A 17,554-nucleotide genomic window follows, 5' to 3' on the forward strand; every position below is an offset into this window, starting at 1 on the left:
TGCCTATCTTTCCCGGAGAGGGACTCAACTAGGTTTCTTAATGAATTCATACTCAGAAGATCTGCAGTCTGGGATCTGTGTGTAGCTGTGTACCTGCCCAGGTTGGACGTCATATCTGCCTGGCTACCACTCAGTGCTGCTCCTTCCTGCTCCTCTGGCTCTCTCTCGGGATTGCAGGAGGAAAGGGCAGGTAGGTGATGGCTGTAGTCAAGGACATAATCCTCCAAATACCGGGGGGTGTGTTGTTGCCTGGCTGGTCTCCCCCTGGGTTCGGGTTGGGAGAGTGATGCTGATTCTTCTTCTGATGACATCTTCTGAAGCATCCAATAGATCCGGCTTGAAGGACCAATGTTGGGATTTTAACACTGTAATGCTGGATAGTGTGTGTATTGGCCGCTTCAGGGCTCCTATCAGAGAGCACGAGTCACCAGACAGAGTTCAACCTTTTACTTGGTAATGCAATACAGGCAGTCACAAGCTGTACATTGTTGCATGTTTGAAGGAATGAAGTTTCTGAAATAAACCAAAAAAAGGTATGTTAATGTAATGGCTGTTATAACTACTATAATCTGACATAACAGTGGGTTATTAATCACTTAGTAGCAAATGTTGAACTAACATGTACAATCCCTATCACACTGTAGAAGTATGAATAAGCATCCTCTTCAGGACAGATTGATTTAGTCCCCCAGCAACGTATCACACACTAAAAGCTACGGGCATAAAGCAAGCTAGCACATAAATTAACAAGCTAGCAAACACAGATAATATAGTAGCTTCACATCAAAGCGTAAACCGTTAAAATTCGGTACTCATTTCAGGCTGAAACAACTCGGGGATAGCTTAACCCGCTGCCACAATAACAAAACAACGAATACCAACTTACATTGTCTCTGACTTCTGAACAAGCAACTGCCGTAATGTGAGAATTGGTGTACGCAACTAACGTAGCCGTAACTACACGCATATAGAATCTGTAGTGAGAGGAATTCACAACAACTTGTATGTGTGAGTGTGGGTGAGAGAGTAATCATGTGATTGTGTGAGTGTGGGTGAGAAAGTAATCATGTGATTGTGTGAGTGTGGGTGAGAGAGTATTCATGTGATTGTGTGAGTGTGGGTGAGAGAGTAATCATGTGAGTGAGAAAGTAATGGTGATTGTGTGAGTGTGGGTGAGAGAGTATTCATGTGAGTGTGTGAGTGTGGGTGAGAGAGTATTCATGTGATTGTGTGAGTGTGGGTGAGAGAGTAATCATGTGATTGTGTGAGTGTGGGTGAGAGAGTAATCATGTGAATGTGGGTGAGAAAGTAATGGTGATTGTGTGAGTGTGGGTGAGAGAGTATTCATGTGAGTGTGTGAGTGTGGGTGAGAAAGTAATCATGTGATTGTGTGAGTGTGGGTGAGAGAGTAATCATGTGAGTGTGGGTGAGAAAGTAATGGTGATTGTGTGAGTGTGGGTGAGAGAGTATTCATGTGAGTGTGTTAGTGTGGGTGAGAGAGTATTCATGTGATTGTGTGAGTGTGGGTGAGAGAGTAATCATGTGATTGTGTGAGTGTGGGTGAGAGAGTAATCATGTGAATGTGGGTGAGAAAGTAATGGTGATTGTGTGAGTGTGGGTGAGAGAGTATTCATGTGAGTGTGTGAGTGTGGGTGAGAGAGTAATCATGTGATTGTGTGAGTGTAGGTGAGAGTAATCATGTGATTGTGTGAGTGTGGGTGAGAGAGTATTCATGTGATTGTGTGAGTGTGGGTGAGAGAGTATTCATGTGATTGTGTGAGTGTGGGTGAGAGACTATTCATGTGATTGTGTGAGTGTGGGTGAGAGAGTATTCATGTGATTGTGTGAGTGTGGGTGAGAGAGTAATCATGTGATTGTGTGAGTGTGGGTGAGAGAGTATTCATGTGATTGTGTGAGTGTGGGTGAGAGACTATTCATGTGATTGTGTGAGTGTGGGTGAGAGAGTATTCATGTGATTGTGTGAGTGTGGGTGAGAGAGTAATCATGTGATTGTGTGAGTGTTGGTGAGAGAGTAAATGGCTGAGTTTAATGACAACGAAGCACCCTTGTGTGCATTTTACAACCTACACCAGATTGTGGCATTATAATGTAATGTACAATACTGATTATTATATACAATACTTTATTATAAAAAAATGTGGAGCACAACCGCTGAAAGTAGCAAACTAACGTTAACTGTGATGGCTGCCACTTGTGTCAAATAGTTAGCTAGGTTGTTACGTAAACTGGTAAACGATTTAGCCTAGGCTACTAAAACACCAAAACTTAACATGAACTGTAATTAATTGCTGCAATTTATACAAAAAAATCGATGGAAAGCTGGCAACATGTTTCTCACCTTGACCTTCTTTGGGTATGGATGAATTTTCTGTTCTGATCTCAACAAGTCTGGGCACGTTTCTGAGTAGGCACCAATCAGAGGTAGCATTTTTATCATCATGTGGACTTCTCACAAAGTATTTTACAGTATTTTTAAACTGCAAAATACAAAACACTTAAGTAGTTTGATGCAACATATGAAGCCATTTTTGTCAACCCAATCAAATACACTTAGCAAAATCCTTATTTTAAATACATGTATCATAAATACTGCCATTCCCTGTTTATATGCATACTCTGTAAGTAGAATCACTATAATACTTCAGACAGCTTTGGAATTAAATGGTTCTGATGACACGAGGCACAAATCAGAAAATTCATGACATAGTTCACTATTTTCAGCTATGCTTTTTGGGCACAAATTGCAGACTGCTTGCAATTGCAGATCTTTAATGTGTATATTAGATTTATTTTATTCATCCAATCAATCTAGTGTTAGCTGCAGGCAGGTAATGTAATATAATGTGAGATATCATGTGAAATGAGATTAGCATATTTACAGCTACACCCAGCTAGGTTCTGGTCCTGTGCTCAGCATCCCAAAGACCTGATCGTATCAACAGCAACTCTTTTCTTTTTCTACTTTGTATCATTTGCCTCCTGCTTCAGAGAACAAAGAATGTATCCTGTTACATTCAATCCAATCTGCTGTTAACAGAACCCTGTGTGCTGGTCTACCCTCAGAATGTTCCATCTGATAGGCTTTGTGCTCATAAATTAATATAATTAATAAATATAATAAATTAATTAAGATGTAATTAGGAGATAAACTCTGCAGCAGAGTGAAACGTTCGGTAACCAACCACAGAAGCAGAAAAACACAGAACTTAGGAACCACTAAATCACAGAACCTGGGAACCACATAACCTAAGGATCACTGAATCATTCAACCACTGAAACATAACCAGTGAACCACAGAACCTAGGAACCATAGAACCTAAGGACCACTGAATCATTCAACCACTGAAACATAACCAGTGAACCACAGAACCTAAGGACCACTGAAACATAACCAGTGAACCACAGAACCTAGGAACCACAGAACCTAAGGACCACTGAATCATTCAACTACTGAAACATAGCCACTGAACCACAGAACCTAGGAACCACAGAACCTAAGGACCACTGAAACATAACCAGTGAACCACAGAACCTAGGAACCACAGAACCTAAGGATCACTGAATTATTCAACTACTGAAACATAACCACTGAACCACAGAACCTAAGGACCACTGAATCATTCAACTACTGAAACATAACCACTGAACCACAGCACCTAGGAACCACAGAACAATGATGCATTTCCCATTTGCTCTCTTTTCTGTGTGTGTGACTTTGGTTTTTGTGTCTTTGACTGTGGTGTGTGTGTGTGACTGAGAGGTGTGTGTGTGACTGCGGTGTGCGTGTGTGTAAACATGGTGTGTGTGTGTGTGTGTAAACGTGGTGTGATCGGGTATGTAATGTGAATAATAACTGGTGAATGTATATGTTTTCATGCGTGTGTGGAAGCATGTGGGCGTTCTACTGGGCCCATTCTGACAGTGATGGATGATGTGTGATAGCAGTGTGTGTACTGGAGAGAAAGAGAGAGCGAGCAGTGTGTGTACTGAAGAGAAAGAGAGAGAGAGAGAGAGAGAGAGCAGTGTGTGTACTGAAGAGAAAGAGATAGCGAGCAGTGTGTGTACTGAAGAGAAAGAGAGAGAGAGAGAGAGAGCAGTGTGTGTACTGAAGAGAAAGAGAGAGAGAGAGCAGTGTGTGTACTGGAGAGAAAGAGAGAGAGAGCAGTGTGTGTACTGGAGAGAAAGAGAGAGAGAGAGAGCAGTGTGTGTACTGGAGAGAGAGAGAGAGCAGTGTGTGTACTGGAGAGAAAGAGAGAGAGCACTGTGTACCTGAGAGTGAGGATTAGCTGTGTGTGTGTGTGTGTGTACCTGAGAAAGAGAGAATTAGCAGTGTGTGTGTTTGTGTGTGTGTGTGTGAGTGTGTGTACCTGGGTAAGAGAGAATTAGCAGTGTGTGTGTGTGAGTGTGTGTGTACCTGAGAAAGTGAGAATTAGCAATGTGTGTGTGTACCTGAGAAAGAGAGTATTAGCAGTGTGTGTGTGTACCTGAGAAAGAGAGAATTAGCAGTGTGTGTTTTTGTGTGTATTTGTGAGTGTGTGTACCTGAGTAAGAGAGAATTTGCAGTGTGTGTGTACCTGAGAGATTGAGTGTATACCTGAGGGGGAGAGATGAGCTCCAGCAATGTGCTAAAACGCTGCATTGTAATCTAACACTGTCATGAGTGTGATGTCAGAACATCCCCAACCTCTCCACATTTTAGAAGTGTGAACATGTTTCTATGAAAACTGGTCCTTGTTAATCTGTTTACCCCATCAGCTCTTGGTTTGATCCTGGTGATCTTTCTGCTTCTTATAGAAAAATATCAGGCTCTTAGTGGTCGGATCATTATGGTTCGGTACGACTGCAATCTTGACATTTTAAAATGTGTCTCGCTAACTCTCCTCCACAACTCCTCTCTCCCTCTTCTCTCCTCTCTCCCTCTTCTCTCCTCTCTCCCTCTCCTCTCCTCTCTCCCTCCTCTCTCCCTCTTCTCTCCTCTCTCCCTCTTCTCTCCTCTCTCCCTCTTCTCTCCTCTCTTCCTCTCCTCTCTCCCTCTCTTCTCCTCTCTTCCTCTCCTCTCCTCTCTCCCTCTTCTCTCCTCTCTCCCTCTCCTCTCCTCTCTCCCTCTCCTCTCTCCCTCTCCTCTCCTCTCTTCCTCTCCTCTCCTCTCTCCCTCTCCTCTCCTCTCTTCCTCTCCTCTCCTCTCTCCCTCTCCTCTCCTCTCTCCCTCTTCTCTCCTCTCTCCCTCTCCTCTCCTCTCTCCCTCTTCTCTCCTCTCTCCCTCTTCTCTCCTCTCTCCCTCTCCTCTCCTCTCTCCCTCTTCTCTCCTCTCTCCCTCTTCTCTCCTCTCTAGGGTCTTTATGAGGAGTGCCAGTATTTGTTTCAGCCCCAACTCATCGTCCAGAGACTGATTGGAATCTCAGTTCTCTACCCTGGCTACTTTATAGATCAGATGATTCCTGCACACAACAGATCTGTGCTCTACAAGTAGGTGTATTCTACCATCTGACTACTATACCTAAATAACTATACCACTACTGTTCAGTCAGCTGACTACTATACCTAAATAACTATACCACTACTGTTTTACCAGCTGACTACTATACCTAAATAATGATACCACTATACTGCTACACTTCTTCATAATGATACAGACAAGAGGACCATTATAATGCCACACAAGGGTAGAGCATCTTTATTGTAGTTTGTATGGCTTTGACACATTTCACTACTGAATGTCAATTAACAAGGAACAGGAATTATTGGTTTACACTAATCAAGTGTGAAATTAGTCTAATGGTGTAGAAGCCAGCTAACGAAGGGAACATTAATCAATCTCTAAATAAAATTATAGTTTTTGTGTTTCAAAGGGGCAATTAACATTCAAATTAAGTTGTTCGTCTGAACGCCCAAAACAGTTCATAGAAACAAATTATTTTCTTTTTGATTCTGTATTATCAAGCTGTTGTTTTCAACTTTGTATTTATAATGTTTAATTGACTTGCTACAAAAGGGAAGGCTAAATGAAATGAATACACGGAAACCTAACTAATCCTGGAGGTGTTAAAGCTGGCTGATACCTTCTGAACTAAAAGTTAAAAACCAAAAACAGGTTATTTCTTGTTGGCATTCTTTTAGCGTGGTATACAGTTTCATATTTCTTTGCTCTTAGTTTCAGTATTATTTTGAAGAAAGCATCACTCTAGAAGATTAATGAGTCATGAAAAGTAATTAACATTTGTGCTGTTGTTTTTCATAAATCTTTTCATAAACTGACATTGATGTTTTGTGTTTGTTTATGTATGTTCATGTGTTTGTGTGTGTTCATGTGTTTGTGGGTGTTTGTATGTGCTTGTTTATGTTTGTGTGTGTTCATGTGTTTGTGGGTGTTTGTGTCTGCTTGTATGTTTTTGTGTGTGTTCATGTGTTCACCTGTGTTTTTGTCCCTGTGTTCATGTGTTTGTCCCTGTGTTCATGTGTTTGTCCCTGTGTTCATGTGTTTGTCCCTGTGTTCATGTGTTTGTTCCTGTGTTCATGTGTTTTTCCCTGTGTTCATGTGTTTTTCCCTGTGTTCATGTGTTTGTTCATGTGTTTGTCCCTGTGTTCATGTGTTTGTCCCTGTGTTCATGTGTTTGTCCCTGTGTTCATGTGTTTGTCTGTGTGTATATGCATGTGTGTTTCCCCAGAGTATTCATTCCTAGCTACGTCTCCAGAGTAAAGGTCCAGCTGGCTAACTGCAGTACACGGCCCGCGGAGCGTTCGTCCAGAGAAAAGTGGGTCCCTGGAGACAGCAGAGGGTATCTATCTGGTTGTGTACTGTCGCATGTACCCCTGCAGCGCCCCGGTCACCTGGCCTTTATACATTCATTTCATTTGACAGTGGAGACATCTGTCCTGTGGTGCTGAAGGTCCGGCCAGGAGCTCCTCCGATACATAACTCCTCAGCTCTGGACTGCAGGGAGTGGTCTCCTTGTGAGCTGGACACGCCTCTTCCTGTCTGGGAACACTGGTACTATATCCTGGTGGAGCGTTACCTTAGCAACCAGGATGTGTACTTCCGCATTGGGGTCCACATTACAGGTGAGGGACCAGATTCTTCACTATTCCGCTTTACTAACAACTGATCCAACCAGTCCTATCCCATCTGTTGTGTCTGTTTCATAATGAGTGCCCTGTCTGTTGTCTGTTTCATAATGAGCTTCCTGTCTGTTGTTTGTGTGTGTCATAATGAGCTTCCTGTCTGTTGTTTGTGTGTGTCATAATTAGCTTCCTGTCTGTTGTTTGTGTGTGTCATAATTTTCTCCCTGTCTGTTGTTTGTGTGTGTCATAATTAGCTTCCTGTCTGTTGTTTGTGTGTGTCATAATTTTCTTCCTGTCTGTGGTTTGTGTGTGTCATAATTAGCTTCCTGTCTGTGGTTTGTGTGTGTCATAATTAGCTTCCTGTCTGTGGTTTGTGTGTGTCATAATTAGCTTCCTGTCTGTGGTTTGTGTGTGTCATAATTAGCTTCCTGTCTGTTGTTTGTGTCATAATTAGCTTCCTGTCTGTTGTTTGTGTGTGTCATAATTAGCTTCCTGTCTGTGGTTTGTGTGTGTCATACTTAGCTTCCTGTCTGTTGTTTGTGTGTGTGATAATTAGCTTCCTGTGTGTTGTTTGTGTGTCATAATCAGCATGTTGATGAGTAGCTCAAACCACCCGTTTAGCCTCTGATGGACAGCCTTTCATTACACCACTCAGTGAAATGCTTTCATGGAGATTTCATTGAAACATTGTCAGTAGGTATGTTTGTTACAGCAAAGAATCCTTAACATCCAAGCAGGTGTTAACCGCAACACACACATATATATACACGTAAATACACCAACACAAACAGAAACACACATTCACACATAAACACACATATTTTCTTCTTGTCTGTGGTTAATGCTTATAAATAATGGCCATGGTTAGAAACATCTGAACATATCAGCTTTGCAGATGAAGAATGTTTTTTGGGAATTTATTGTCACGAATGTTGCAGGTGTATGGCTGTTCGCATTGACAGCTCAGAATCACTGTGCTCTAGTCCATCCTATGGTCTGTTTGACTCTAGTCCATCCTATGGTCTGTTTGACTCTAGTCCATCCTATGGTCTGTTTGACTCTAGTCCATCCTATGGTCTGTTTGACTCTAGTCCATCCTATGGTCTGTTTGACTCTAGTCCATCCTATGGTCTGTTTGACTCTAGTCCATCCTATGGTCTGTTTGACTCTAGTCCATCCTATGGTCTGTTTGACTCTAGTCCATCCTATGGTCTGTTTGACTCTAGTCCATCCTATGGTCTGTTTGACTCTAGTCCATTTTACGGTCTGTTTGACTCTAGTCCATCCTATGGTCTGTTTGACTCTAGTCCATCCTATGGTCTGTTTGACTCTAGTCCATCCTATGGTCTGTTTGACTCTAGTCCATCCTATGGTCTGTTTGACTCTAGTCCATTTTACGGTCTGTTTGACTCTAGTCCATCCTATGGTCTGTTTGACTCTAGTCCATCCTATGGTCTGTTTGACTCTAGTCCATCCTATGGTCTGTTTGACTCTAGTCCATCCTATGGTCTGTTTGACTCTAGTCCATCCTATGGTCTGTTTGACTCTAGTCCATCCTATGGTCTGTTTGACTCTAGTCCATCCTATGGTCTGTTTGACTCTAGTCCATTTTACGGTCTGTTTGACTCTAGTCCATCCTACGGTCTGTTTGACTGTCTGCAACTGAATGAAAGACTTTGAGCTGCCATGATCAGGTGTCATTGGCCTGGCGAAGACAGGGGCGATGCACGGGGTGTTGTACGGCTTTATCACGGACTGCAGTGAACGTTATTCAGAACATTATTCATAAGGACAAACAAGTATTTTGGAGAGTTGTGATAGCAAGTCATGAGTTTGATGCAGAAAATCCTTCTGTTCATGAGATTATTATGTAACAAGCTTCACCTGACCATTCCACTGCTGTCATTGTCACCATTATCATCGTCACTATTTCACCAGACCATTCCACTGCTGTCATTATCACCATTATCATCGTCACTGTTTCACCAGACCATTCCACTGCTGTCATTATCACCATTATCATCGTCACTATTACACCTGACCATTCCACTGCTGTCATTATCACCATTATCATCGTCACTGTTTCACCAGACCATTCCACTGCTGTCATTATCACCATTATCATCGTCACTGTTTCACCAGACCATTCCACTGCTGTCATTATCACCATTATCATTGTCACTATTACACCTGACCATTCCACTGCTGTCATTATCACCATTATCATCGTCACTGTTTCACCAGACCATTCCACTGCTGTCATTATCACCATTATCATCGTCACTGTTTCACCAGACCATTCCACTGCTGTCATTATCACCATTATCATTGTCACTATTACACCTGACCATTCCACTGCTGTCATTATCACCATTATCATCGTCACTGTTTCACCAGACCATTCCACTGCTGTCATTATCACCATTATCATCGTCACTGTTTCACCAGACCATTCCACTGCTGTCATTATCACCATTATCATCGTCACTATTACACCTGACCATTCCACTGCTGTCATTATCACCATTATCCTCGTCACTATTTCATTTGACCCTTCGACTACTGTCCTCATCTCTCTCTCCCCCATCCCCCTCTCTCCCCCATCCCTCTCCCCCATCCTCCTCTCTCCTCATCCCTCTCTCCCCATCCTCCTCTCTCCTCATCCCTCTCTCTCCATCCCTCTCTCCCCCATCCCTCTCCCCCATCCTCCTCTCTCCTCATCCCTCTCTCTCCATCCCTCTCTCCCCCATCCCTCTCCCCCATCCTCCTCTCTCTCCATCCCTCTCTCTCCATCCCTCTCTCTCCATCCCTCTCTCCCATCCCTCTCCCCCATCCTCCTCTCTCTCCTTCCCTCTCTCTTCCCTTCCCAGATTAATGACTTCCCTCCCAACTTGAAGAGGTCTGAGTAGCATGATTTTCCCTAGCTTCTGGTCTTCATTAAAGGGTTTTCTGCACCCCTGCCCACCCCCTGGCCATTCTTCTTGTTTTGCTGACAGGTTGTGGTCGGGCGAGCTGGGAGGGTGGTCCATCATGTTTAAAACTACCGTAGAACATATGAAGCTATTCTATCTCGCGTCCAATGATGTCCGAGAGGAAAAACAGCATTTATTGTTTTACTGTGACTGCTTTGTATTTGTAATACTGCCAATAGATCTGCCAGTTTCACATAAAACATTCTAGCTTTAAGGAGAAGGTGAAAACCACAGGAGAAGAGAAGACTATCAGGAACGTTCAGTCAGGGCACTTTAGATGAAAGGTTATACAAAGAGAGGCTCTGAAAGACCATGTGTGTAACATAGACTGTTATTGAATTTGTCATGACTTCTCCAACTGTTTACAGTGCTTTACCACAGCTCCACAATATGTTGCTGTGCTTGGTCACATCTGAGGTAACCAGAAGGAGTTCAATGGATCCAGGACATCCCTCCAGGCTTATACCAACACAGACAGCTTTCATCTCACATACTGCAATGTCTGTGTGTGTGTGTGTGTGTGTGTGTGTGTGCGCAAACTAGTATGGAGGATGTATTTGCACCTCAAAAATACATCTGAGAGTCTCCCTGTCTTTTTGTGCGTCTGAACCCATGCTGTCAGGTGTGATTGCAGTATGCCCCATCTTTCCAGTTTGTTTTTAGGGTTTGCATCTCAGCAATCCTTTCCAGTTTCACTATGAATGAAACAACAGGGTGTGTGTGTGTGTGTGTGTGTTTGTTGATGTGGTTGTGTGTGTGTGTAAACCGACAGGGGATGTCTGGTTGTGCGGCCCTCTGATGTCATCAAATAGAGACATATTACAGTGTTGTGTCACTGAAATATGGAGACCTGAGTTGTAAAATAAAGGAGGTGAACAGGTCCTGGAAAATATCTTGTCAATCCTCCCCAGCGGAGCTACCTGGCTGCCCCCAACCCAAAAACCTAACCCCTGCCCTCAATCCAAAAACCTAACCCCTGCCCCCAACCCTAAAGCCTAACACCTAACCCCTGCCCTCAACCCTAAAGCCTAACCCCTGCCCCCAACACTAAAGCCTAACCCCAACCCTAAAGCCTAACACCTAACCCCTGCCCCCAACCCTAAAACCTAACCCCTGCCCTCAACCCTAAAGCCTAACCCCTGCCCCCAACCATAAAGCCTAACCCCAACCCTAAAGCCTAACACCTAAACCCTGCCCTCAACCCTAAAGCCTAACCCCTGCCCTCAACCCTAAAGCCTAACCCCAACCCTAAAGCCTAACCCCTGCCCCCAACCCTAAAGCCTAACCCCAACCCTAAAGCCTAACCCCTGCCCTCAACCCTAAAACCTAACCCCAACCCTAACACCTAAACTCCCTAACCCCTTAACCTTACCCCTGACTGTAATGTAGGGTGTATGTAGTAATGTAGGGTGTACACAGTAATGTAGGGTGTATGTAGTAATGTAGGGTGTACATGGTAATGTAAAGTGTACATAGTAATGTAGGGTGTATGTAGTAATGTAGGGTGTATGTAGGATTGTAGGTCAGCCAAAGGGTGTTAATTTGTGCCATATCACTAATGCCCTTCAGCTGCTATTAAATACATTCAAATTACGTTTTTTGGCTGTGAGGCAACAATGTAGATGTTGCCAAAGCATATCAGAGATTACATTCATTCACAGTAGAACTTAAAGCGTTAAATCAACAACAGCAAATTGTTGCACTCATACTACCAGTCAGGTCAATTAATTTCAAGGGGGCATGTATTTAAATCTTCCTCAGTTGTACAGTTACTCTGACCACAGGGCTACGCAGCAGCTTGGCACAGCAAGACAGTTTTCCATATACAACCATTCAAGCACACAGGTTAATGGATTTCTGTTGTCTAGGCTTTTCCCAATCATCTGGCTCTCAACAGCACAACACATTATTCCCCTAAGTTTGGTCAAAACCAGAGAAATCCCCTCTGACATACAGTAGGGCCAGAGAAATCCCCTCTGACATACAGTAGGGCCAGAGAAATCCCCTCTGACATACAGTAGGGCCAGAGAAATCCCCTCTGACATACAGTAGGGCCAGAGAAATCCCCTCTGACATACAGTAGGGCCAGAGAAATCCCCTCTGACATACAGTAGGGCCAGAGAAATCCCCTCTGACATACAGTAGGGCCAGAGAAATCCCCTCTGACATACAGTAGGGCCAGAGAAATCCCCTCTGACACACAGTAGGGCCAGAGAAATCCCCTCTGACACACAGTAGGGCCAGAGAAATCTCCTCTGATACAAACGTGAACAAACAAGCAAATGCAAGAATGCACAAACGAATGAGCAGATGGAGCCTGTTAAATAGTCCCCTTATGAGTTCAAAGGTGGGGGACAATAGCCAGTAGAAGGACAGCCAAGCAAAATAATGTTTTAGTTGTTTCATATTTTTTACATTCTGAGGTTAAGGGACCTCTCTAATGAGAAGATTCTGCTTTTGTGCAGTGGTTGCCTATGCTTTTGTGCAGTGGTTGCCAGTACTTCATCCAGCTCAAGGTTTTTGGAAGGTTTTGATCAATTACCAACTTTTTTTCTTTGTTGCCACGGTCGGTTTACTTTCCTTTTAACTGTGATTTGGTTAATTGGGACTTCACATGGTTGCATGGGCTTCAGTGTTTTAGAAGAACAGGTTTTCCAAATCATTCCAGGACCAGTTAAATGGAGGGACTCTTTGTCTTTGCTCAACTCTTGGTATTGCAGGGCCTAGCAATTATATGATACAGGTTCACTGTATTTGATGTTTTCAAGACTCATGATCCGAAGCATACCACTTAATCTGTAAAACACGGTGGAGGCAGTGTGATGGCATGGGCATGCGTAGCTTCCAATGGTACAAAATATACGCCCATTTTGATGCCAGCATTGTGTTTCAAAAAAACACTTGGACTTTTGAAACATGTTGCTGGCATCAAATTCAAAGTGGCCATATATCTTTTTAAGGAACAATAACATTTCTCAGTTTCAACATTTGATATGTTGTCTTTGTACTATTTTCTATTGAATATAGGTTTTTAATGATTTGCACATCATTGCATTCTGTTTTTCTTTACATTTTAACCAGTGTCCCAACTTTTTGGAAATGGGGCTGTATTTAATTTCTAATTTCACTGATTTATCTACATATGAGCATATTGCCCCATATTTTCTCCCCTTTGATTGAAACTAACCAATATAAATATAAAAAAAAATAAGATAGATATATAAATCACTAAAACTTGTTGTTCAAATAGTAAACCCAAGCAAAATTGCCAAATCAATAAAACAAGAAGAGATTAGGCTAAAAGTTTATCAACTTATCTGGTAGTACTACTCTAACAGGTCCAGGTCTGGTAGTACTACTCTAACAGGTCCAGGTCTGGTAGTACTACTCTAACGGGTTCAGGTCTGGTAGTTCTACTCTAACAGGTCCAGGTCTGATAGTACTACTCTAACAGGTCCAGGTCTGGTAGTACTACTCTAACGGGTTCAGGTCTGGTAGTACTACTCTAACAGGTCCAGGTCTGGTTGTACTGGTTTTGCAGGTTTTTAAAGAATGTTGGCCTGTTGGTTGATGTAAATGTTGAAGAGCACAGGGCTGATATTATTGATGTATCGCTTATATAACCACCTCATCTGATATCACTTCACAACACCTCTATTTATATACATACTGCTTCTACTGTAGTACCACAGATATTTTTTAGAGTTTAAAACAGAACCTGATCCTCAATATCATTTCTCAATGTATTTATTTATTCTACTTATTTTTTACACATTCAACTTTAATACACCACAAAATAGAGTTTAAATGTAACATCCAATAGAAGTCTTTAAATTCTAACCTTTTTGAATACAATATTTTCCAGAGGCGGCGTGAGGAGATTTGGATTTGTAACCACTTCTGTTACTTTGTTAATTGCACAACAGATCTATTACAAATAGCCACTGCTTGTATTAGCATTTTAATTGCTATTATTTATTAGTTCTAGAATTATTGGAGATTATGTGAGGTGAAAAATAAGAACGTTCCTGTCCTGAGCTCAGTTTAACCTGAGAAAAACTGTCCTAATTTCCTCTATCCATCAGGTCCCACCCCCTTTCCTCCATGTGTGAGTTTGTTTCCATAGCAATGGCTGAGTTCTGGGCTGCTTTTGAGGTGAATGAGAGAGAGCTTTGTTATTTCAGCTTTAGCTAACTTTTTTTTCTTGTTACTTATAGCTTGCTCTATGACATTGTTACCACAACTTTAACTAGCTTCATGCCTTTGTTATTACCCCTTTAGCTATCCCCATGTCAATGTTATCACACCTTTAGCTAACTCCATGTCATTGTTATCACACTTTTGCTAGCTCCGTGTCATTGATATCACACCTTTATCTAGCTACATGTTATTGTTATCAAACCTTTAGCTAGCTCCATGTCCTTGCCCAGACATAGGCATACTGTAGAACACAGTTATAGTTGCATTAGTCCTGAAGGACTGTCAAACCCATCTACTTCACCATCTAATATGAGGGATGCATGACTGATGTAGCTTACCTGAGACTATTAAAGCGTTAGCGTATACACTTGATCATACATGCTGCTATTTTAATTAGTCTACAGTTGGCCAGAATGCATACCGTCATTAGCTAAATGCAGGTAAGGTGATAGATAGTAGCCCATGTTGTTATCATAAAGTGAAGATCCATCTGCCATTTGCATTTAGTTCAAACACAATTTAATTTCTGTCTGCCGCATTAATCCATTCATTCTCCCGATTTAAAATATATCCAAGCAAAACCCAGTCATTGCTTCCCAAGTTCTTCAACGTGCAATTCCAAGACAGCAACCCCCCCCCCCCAACGAGAATTACACTCCTGAGCCATAAATCTACTCTGAAACATGAAATATTATACATGTATAACCATACATACGGAGAATGAATGAATACATCAACATACGGAGATTATACATGTATAACCTGATGAAAACATCAACATACAGAGATTATATATGTATATTCATGTATATATAATCTCTGTAGGTTGATGAGTGTATATATAATCTCTGGATGATTTTTTCATTTTATATATATGTATATATACACCAATCAGCCATAACATTATGACCACTGACAGGTGAAATTAATAACACTGATAATCTCGTCATCATGGCACCTGTCAGTGGGTGGGATATATTAGGCAGTAAGTGAACATTCTGTCCTCAAAGTGGATGTGTTAGAACCAGGAAAAATGGGCACGCCTGTTAATGCTGGTACTGATAGAAAGGTGTCAGAACACACAGTGCATCACAGTTTGTTGCATATGGAGCTGCGTAGCCGCAGACCAGTCAGGGTGCCCATGCTGACTCCTGCCCACTGCTGAAAGCACCTACAATGGGCATGTGAGCATCAGAACTGGACCACGGAGCGATGGAAGAAGGTGGCCTGGTCTGAGGAGTCACGTTTCCTTTTACATCACATGGATGGCCAGGTGCGTGTGCGTCGCTTACCTGGAGAACACATGGTACCAGGATGCACCATGGGAAGGAGGCAAGCCGGCGGAGGCAGTGTGATGCTTTGGGCAATGTTCTGCTGAGAAACCTTGGGTCCTGCCATTCATGTGGATGTTATATATATATTGTGGGTAGTAGCAGCTGAACTAGCCTACAGCCATGTACAGCAAGAGTAAAGGTGAGGGTGCACCATGGCGGGCATAGAAAAACTAATTTCACATATATAAGCAGTTTCTGCCTGTGCTTGACTCATCCAGGCCTATTGGGGATCCTGAAAGTGATTATGGAGGGTGTGTGGTGGGTGTGTGGATGGTGTATGAAGGGTGAGTGGGTGGTGTATGAAGGGTGTGTGGGTGGTGTATGAAGGGTGTGTGGGTGGTTTATGGAGAGTATATGAAGGGTATGTGGGTGGTGTATGGAGGATGTATGAAGGGTGTGTGGGTGGTGTATGAAGGGTGAGCGAGTGGTGTATGAAGGGTGAGCGGGTGGTGTATGAAGGGTGTGTGGGTGGTGTATGAAGGGTGTGTGGGTGGTGTATGAAGGGTGAGCGAGTGGTGTATGAAGGGTGAGCGAGTGGTGTATGAAGGGTGAGCGGGTGGTGTATGAAGGGTGTGTGGGTGGTGTATGAAGGGTGTGTGGGTGGTGTATGAAGGGTGTGTGGGTGGTTTATGGAGGGTATATGAAGGGTATGTGGGTGGTGTATGGAGGATGTATGAAGGGTGTGTGGGTGGTGTATGGAGGATGTATGAAGGGTGTATGGGTGGTGTATTGAGGGTGTATGAAGGGTGTATGGGTGGTGTATTGAGGGTGTATGAAGGGTATGTGGGTGGTGTATGGAGGGTGTATGAAGGGTATGTGGGTGGTGTATGGAGGGTGTATGAAGGGTATGTGGGTGGTGTATGGAGGGTGTATGAAGGGTATGTGGGTGGTGTATGGAGGGTGTATGAAGGGTATGTGGGTGGTGTATGGAGGGTGCATGAAGGGTGTAAGGAGGGTGTATGAAGGGTGTGTGGGTGGTGTATTGAGGGTGTATATATGGCTGGCTAGGGTCTTTATTTTTAGGACCTTCTTCTGAGGGCACCTGGTGTAGAGGTCTTCAATGACATGAATTTTCACCCTGGGGTGGAGGGAATTGGATGTAGGGTGGAGGGAATTGGATGTAGGGTGGAGGGAATGTGGTGTACAGTGTTGGGTGTGTAGTGTCGGGCAACACTGCTATACACAATTTAGTCTTTGTGGTTACGGATCTGGTAGTTGGTCAGGGCACTGATCTTTACAATACATTGAAAGCATTTGACTGTTCTCCAGTGTTTCTACATGAACTGGAAAAGAAACTCATTCTGAACCTGAGAGTACCACTCTCGGCTGGCCTTTGTGAAATATTCATTATTGAAGGATGGAAGACAGACAACAAAGGATATTTTAATTTGAAAAACAATAGGGCTTTTATTCTACAAGGACTATTGAAATGTTTTTATTACAGATGAAACATCCACTGTTCCCCCAGTCATTGTTAAGAGCTCTGAAACACATTAACAGAATAGGGTGAGAGAGACGGAAAGAGGGGGATAGAGAAAACAAGAGTGATAGTGATAGAGTGATAGAGTTAGAGAGTGGTGGTAGAAGTAAGAAGGGGCAGTGAGAGAGAGAGAGAGAGAGAGAGAGTGGGGGGGGACTGAGAGGAATTGGGGAGGGGGTCTGACTGCTGATAGCTACTTCAGTGAGTAAGGTGGGCTGAGTGGTTGTCCATCCTGGCTATCTTAAGATGAATACACTAACTGAAAGTTGCTCTGGATAAGAGCATCCACTAAATGAATAAAACGTCAAATGTCGAGGGAGAGAAAGATGGAGAGAGTGGATGAGAGAGCTGAGAGGTGGGGGAGAGAGCAGCGAGGGAGAGTGGGGGAGAGAGTAGCGAGGGAGAGTGGGGGAGAGAGCGGCGAGGGAGAGTGGGGGAGAGAGCAGCGTGGGAGAGTGGGGGAGAGAGCGGCGAGGGAGAGTGGGGGG

The 17,554-nt window shown here is 43.2% G+C and overlaps 1 protein-coding gene across 3 annotated transcripts in view; it reads left to right on the top strand.

Moving 5' to 3' along the window:
- Positions 1–17,554, top strand: part of tmem8b (transmembrane protein 8B) — a 144,877-nt gene that overhangs the window by 51,834 nt on the left and 75,489 nt on the right. Inside the window, exons 4-6 of one of the 3 annotated variants that reach the window (XM_029124852.2) lie at positions 5,354–5,487; positions 6,687–6,797; positions 6,881–7,080. In XM_029124852.2, coding sequence (XP_028980685.1) covers positions 5,354–5,487; positions 6,687–6,797; positions 6,881–7,080 — 445 coding nt within the window. Of the gene's footprint in view, positions 1–5,353; positions 5,488–6,686; positions 6,798–6,880; positions 7,081–17,554 lie in introns of those variants that run through there. The other 2 variants (XM_029124853.2, XM_029124854.2) reach the window with 2 other exon arrangements.

This window comes from Esox lucius, chromosome 13 (genome assembly GCF_011004845.1).
Source record: "Esox lucius isolate fEsoLuc1 chromosome 13, fEsoLuc1.pri, whole genome shotgun sequence".
NCBI lineage: Eukaryota > Metazoa > Chordata > Actinopteri > Esociformes > Esocidae > Esox > Esox lucius.